This window comes from Hibiscus syriacus, unplaced genomic scaffold (assembly GCF_006381635.1).
Source record: "Hibiscus syriacus cultivar Baekdansim isolate YM2019G1 unplaced genomic scaffold, ASM638163v2 tig00110548_pilon, whole genome shotgun sequence".
Taxonomy (NCBI): Eukaryota; Viridiplantae; Streptophyta; class Magnoliopsida; order Malvales; family Malvaceae; genus Hibiscus; species Hibiscus syriacus.
The window spans coordinates 2,458,352-2,464,592 of record NW_024062775.1 but is presented as its reverse complement, the minus strand read 5'-3'; the positions used below and the strand labels follow the sequence as shown (position 1 = coordinate 2,464,592).

The window sequence follows — 6,241 nt, the reverse complement described above, 5'->3', positions numbered from 1 at the left end:
TCCCTAAGTTTCAACTATAAATACCCTAGCTCATTTAGCTTCAAAATCATCCCAAATCCCAAATCATTTCTTTCTCCCAATACTAGAGAGTTTCTTGTGAGTAGTGAGTGTTTTGTAAACACCTGTAAATTTTCTCTCTTAGTAAAAGATCTGCAGCAGTCCGGAGATGTAAGCACAATTGGCTGAACTCCGTTATCAATTTTCGGGTATTATTTTTTCGCTTTTATTTCGTATTCTTACTAATTTGGTTATAGGGAAATTACTCGTACTCTGTTTATTTCCCAACAGTCAACGCATATGAACGATTCCCACGTCAAAGGAGAGGAGAGAAAATGAGCGAAAGAGGCGTAGGTTGAGTCTTCCAGCCATTCTCTCCAAACGCCGCACGACTCCAGCAATCGACCTAGGTCGTAGCCGGTTCCGTCGTTGCCGAGAAGAGCCATTGTTTTGGTTGGCGGGAGGGAAAAAGACTTGGGACCTTTCAGATTTTGGATACCGTTATGCGTCTAAGAGTCGAGAGATTGGGTTGACAATTTTTCTCCGTAGTGCTGGGCCAATTTTAGACTTATTGGTCTGATTCAGAAATTATTTTTAAAAGGGATGAAGATATTGAAAGACCACTAACAAACAACAAATCAGAGTCGAACGACGTGAGAAAACTAACCACGAGCGTAAATCATGTACCCAAATCAATTCGAGGGTCTAAAGTAAAGAAGATCAGCATGATAACAAATAAGTGTCATCTTGATCAGTCATGGCGATGTCAAATCCAACCCTAAAAAAGAAAATGAAAATAACAGCCAAACGACCATAAGGCAGAGAAAAACGTGCTATAAAAATATAGTAAAATGTGTCATAAAGAAGAATTATTAAAAAACAAAATAAATATTTAGTATAAGAAAATAGATGAAAAATTACTAGTGACGACAACCAATACTAAAATTGTTGTTTCCGCCTACAACCAAAGAAGAAAAAAAGAACAAATGACTAAAAGTTTTAGGGTTAGATTTCATAAAAATTTAAAGAAGATAATAACAATTTAATATTAATTATTAAATAACTTTAATTTAAAATTAGTTAATAATTTTTGACAACACATACGTTGCAAGCGTTATTATTCAAAATAATGATCTATAGAAAAAATAATATTATCTTTTATCATTAGAATCATTAAATAGATTGTATTAACTTTTTTAAAAAATTTATGACACATCAACATTTTTTTAAGAAATAAGATTTTATTATATAATGTAAAATTAATAAAAATTACAGGATCCATAGAGAAGTGAAAACAAATAATAAACATAAAACTTATTTGATTTTTTAAAAGCTAGTTGAAGGAAAGAAAGAAACTTTGAGAAATAATAAAATAAATAATGAAGTATAAAACCAATACAAGCATGAATGAAACAACCAAGTGATGAGATTACTTGATGCTAGAATTTGCTACTATGCACCGATCTTAGGAAAACAGTGGTCATCCGACTATTCATCCGACGTAAAATCGAAAACTTCTGCTTCTTAGATTCGCCGCCGAAGATGAATGCGCTCAGAGGAACCTTTCTGGAATCACTGTCAGAGCGTTGCATTCGGCCGACGCTTGGACACTTGTAAGACCGGGAAAGTCCCCCGTCCCCACTCAACTTTGCCAGGTTCCTCCTAATTTCAAGCTGCAATCTTGCTACATTGTCCAAACCAGCTTCCAGTTCATTTGCAACTCTGATGTTCTCTTGTTTCATGTTCTGGATCTCGCCTTGGAATCTCGCTGCTTGGTCACTTGTGAACTTGAATTCATAATCTTCAGCACTTGCTTTCAAGGCCATTGTTATTTCTTCTTGAAGCTCGCACAATGAAGAAAACCGTTGCTTCAGTTCTTCTCTTAACGATTCGCCTGTCTCCGTCCAGACAGTCACTTCATCGTGCACTTCTCTTAGATGTTCGGACAATGGTTTCACATCTGATTGCACTGAATCTTCCGAACTGATACTTCCGTCTTGCTTTCGTCTTGCCTCGATCTTCGAAACCTCAGTCAATAAATCTTTCACTCGAGTTCTAAACATGTTTACCTCTTGGAATGTAGAGCTGAATCTGCACCAGAAATCCAAGTTCTCTTCCAGCAGTTTATCGATGTCGACCCGGAACTTGTTTTCTATTTCTGAGGTAGTTCCGGACTTTTCGATTTCTATCATCGAATAAAAGTCTTCTTTTACTTGTTTCTCTGGATCCTGAGTTACAATAATTACTATTTTCTCAGAAATCATTGTTTTTGGTTCAACATTTTGATCTGCATTGTTGTTTTCTCCAAAGCCTGTTTGGAGAAGGCTTAGTTTCTCTTGTAAAGATCGAATCAATTCATCTTTCATGGCATTACTCTTATTAAGTTCTTTCAACTGCAACATTATCTCAGGCATCCCATCCTGGTTATTTGCTTTGGCTTCCTTGAGCTTCTTCTCCGTATCCTTATTCCGAAGCATTAAACTGTATTCCATCAACAAATTCATCTCTTTTTCTTCCGTTTCAAGTTCTGTAAATCCGAGTTTGTCGAAGTTGTTCGCGCCCGGCGAACAAGCTCCTGCCTCGACGTTACCCCCTTCTTTGAGGTCTTCACGTTTTTCGGAAGGCTTCGAATTTTCATTGCTAATAACCCCACCATTTGTAGAAGTAGCAACAGATTCATGCTCTTTCACGTCGAGGGTGTCGTTGTCATTCCCTTCTAATTTTGCATCGTTGCAGTTGGTAAAGCCGACATTGTGAATGAGTATTTCTCCGGTCTCTTGTGACTCTATTGGTAGTGAAGTTAATTCCATGACAATCCCTGGTTTGACAGCCTGTAGATCTTTGTTTCCATTGTTGTTTTCTTCTTCTACAGATTGTTTTTCTGATTCGACGTTTGCCGGAGAATTGTCTTTAAGCTCCATGCCTGTTTTTGCCATCTTCAACTTCTTTTCACCACCTTTGATCGCCTTTTCATTCGATGATTCGACTGCCATGGATGAGCTCTGCTCTTTTTCAAATTTCTCTTTGATACTAAACACTTTTTCGGAAAGGTGATCTAGGTTATAATGTGTTTCAGTGAAATGAGTTTGGAGACTGTTGTTTTGCTCTTCAAAACTCCGGCTCAATTCCTCAATCTCATTCAACTTCTCCTCCATATCCCTTATCTTCTTCTTCACATCAATTTTCCCATCAATCAATGTGTCCTTATCATCTTCCAACACCTCGATCCGAGATAGAAGCATATCGATCTCGGTTCGTAGTCTCACGACGAGAAGCGACTGAGATGCGACCGCACTTTTTAGGTTGATCACGTTGTTCACAAGTTCATCGATCTTCTCTGCCATCTCTGTCACACTCAAAGATCCACTGAAGAAAACCTCAAACTGTTGCTTGATTTTCCCCCTCAGAGATTCTATTTCCTTCCTCTTTTGGACATCATCATTGTCACCTGTTTCTTGTTCTAATCTTTTGAACTCTTCTTGATTGAGCTGTAACTTCTTATTCAAGGCATCCAATTTTTTCCTCGAAACAACAATCCTTTTCTTCTCAACTTGAGCCTCCTTGGCGGATCTCACTTGTTTGTCCTCGAGTTGAGCCAATGTATCTCTGCAAGATTTCAAAGCAGTCACTTCCATCACGATTCGAGCCTCATCATCTGCGATCGCCTGACCTTCACCGAACTCGTCTTCCAAACTACAAAGTTGATCATGAATCTCTTGAATCTCATTATCTAATTCCCAGTACTTCACCATCGCACACTCATGTGTGCTTCGAGCGAACTCTTTCTCAGTCTGCAACTCGAGGATCCGTTTGTGAAGCCTATGAATTTCATCAAGTCCTTCAGGTATACTCAAACCAGATTTCGGAATCCAACGAATACTCCCTTTTGGTGATGTTATCTTTTGTTGCTTTCTCTTGATGCCTGATGCTGCCAAGCCCTTCACATCTCCAACACTAGGCTTGGGAACGGTGGGGACATCGCCTTTTGGGTTCTCCATGACATGCGGAACAAAGCCTTTTGAGTTCTCGAGGACAGAAGGCATATGGCCGCCTTTCGAGTTCTCGAGGACATAAGGCATATAACCGCCTTTCAATATCTCCCACGACTTCTTTGCGGACTTCAGTGATCCGGATTCATCTTCAGACTCCATGGCAAACTGAAACTGCTCCGGAAAAATGGAAGCGATGGTGCTGTTTGCATTTTGGAGCTCCGTCGACAGGTGATTATATCTTTCGGCTAAGGCTCGATAAGCCCTATAAGATTCTTCGACAAAATTGATCAATTCGGGCCTCTTTTTGTAGTACATTTCGGCTCTCCTGGCAAACGAGTCCCCATCTTCTTCGATCAGCTTAACAATAACCTTCACCCTTTCCTCCATATCTGTATTTTCCCCAGAATTTTCCAATCATAAAGATAAAGATTTGAGTGTCTCAAAACTAAGCCATAATAATAATAATAATCGTAATAACCTTAGGTTTGTATTTGCAATGAAAGAAAATTTCATCAACAACATTATGAGAAAAGACTGGAAAATCATATTCATAAATTAAAAATCCCAGGGAGGAAAAAACATAAAGTACCTTGAAGGCTTTGTTCCATCCATTTGGATTGCTTTGTTCTGATATGACTAGCCCACCACCATGAATATGCATTATTAGCTGCTCTCTGCAACATCTTCACAATTCCTTAATATTTTTCTCTGTATTTGGTTATAGGAATGTGATCATGGAGGGGGGCTTAGTTTTTCCTCCTTTTTTTTTATCTCTCTCTCTGTATTTGGCGATGGGAATGTGATCATGGAGGGGAACCTGCTAAATAACCCATGAAAGTGGCAATGTACGTTCAAAAAAAGAAAAAACAGATTTGAAGTTTTAGCCAGTAGTATACCTCCACGTGGCTTATTGTCTTTTTTAAACTTTTACCAGGGTGGTCGGGTACCCTACTTTTTCTCTCTAACAGACTTTTGTCTATTTTAATTCAGATTATTATCTTCGTTAAACAAAAAGATAATAAAATGCTAATATGAAAACTCAGAAAATGAAGAGAAATAAAACCAAAATCTTATCTAAAAAATATACATCTTTTTCTAAGAAATCTAATAACTAACAATATTATCTCTTTCTTAATCATAACGCATATATAATCTACAAATGTAGCTACTCGAATTCAAAATATCTAGGAAAAACAATAAAACATTTTTCCATTAAAATAGCTTAATTAATTAAAAGAAGCAAAATCTTAAATATCATAGGTGTCATTACTCATATGGCAAATGAATGCACATGAGCGAAAAGCTGCAGCAATTAATTTCATGAGGCCTAGATTGAGGACATGAGCAGCAAAGAAAATAGCTGAGAGACATTTGCAAAGCTATGAACGTGCAATCAAAATGTTCGATGAAATGATCACATCATAAACGAGAGGAAGTCGCTGATGTCGAACACAATATGAGCAGCAAAGCATGTTTCAGAGTTGCAAAATCTCCTGCTAGTTCAACTGTTCATCACACAGAGAGAAGGTCCCCTTTTTCTTCATTGTTTAGAAAATGATGGTATTCAAGCAGCCACAATCTGATTAGGTTTCATCAACCCCAATTCGTCTTTGAAAGATTAGATAGAAAGCTATGAAAACTTGGAAACAGTCTCGGTACCTGCCCTATCCCACACTGGTAAAAACTAAAGGCTGACGCTCCAACTACAAGCATATAAACCGACGCAAGCCCCCGTTACTACACACGAAGCCGAGTGGTGAGCACAGAATGAACCATTCTGCTATTTGTTATTATGAACCCTAATAATGTCCAAGAAAAAAGCTTGGTTATAATTTTAAATCAAGATAATTTTATGATACACAACATAATTTTTTTTGAGCAGATAAAAATGGCCATCAAATCGGTGATTAATTTTAATTTTAAAAATATTATTTTTAAGTTGGAGATACAATCAATTAATATAGTGACTTGTTGTGTTTTTAAATATTAACGAGGTAGTTTTTTTCATTTTTATAACATTATTCCACTCATAAGTAAAAGCATTAATTATATTAAAGTATATAATATTTTTTAATTAAAAATCATCTAATTCATACATTAGAAGTTTACTTTTATTAAAACGTTATTGAAAATATGTACTTATATTTTATTCATATTTTTTAATAACCAAATATGTACTTATATTTTCATGTTATTTTAAAAAAATAATTTTATGAAAATTATCATCGATTTGATGGCATAAAAAATATATA

The 6,241-nt window shown here is 36.6% G+C and overlaps 1 protein-coding gene across 1 annotated transcript; it reads right to left on the bottom strand.

The window, feature by feature from the left end:
• Positions 1-1,396: 1,396 nt before the first annotated feature.
• LOC120130599 (protein NETWORKED 2D-like) lies at positions 1,397-4,765 on the bottom strand. Its single transcript, XM_039147810.1, has 2 exons — positions 4,579-4,765; positions 1,397-4,378 (listed from the first exon to the last, which is right to left on the bottom strand). Exons 1-2 carry the CDS (start codon positions 4,670-4,672, stop codon positions 1,437-1,439), a joined length of 3,036 nt encoding a protein of 1,011 aa, XP_039003741.1. The 5' UTR covers positions 4,673-4,765; the 3' UTR covers positions 1,397-1,436.
• Positions 4,766-6,241: the final 1,476 nt, after the last annotated feature.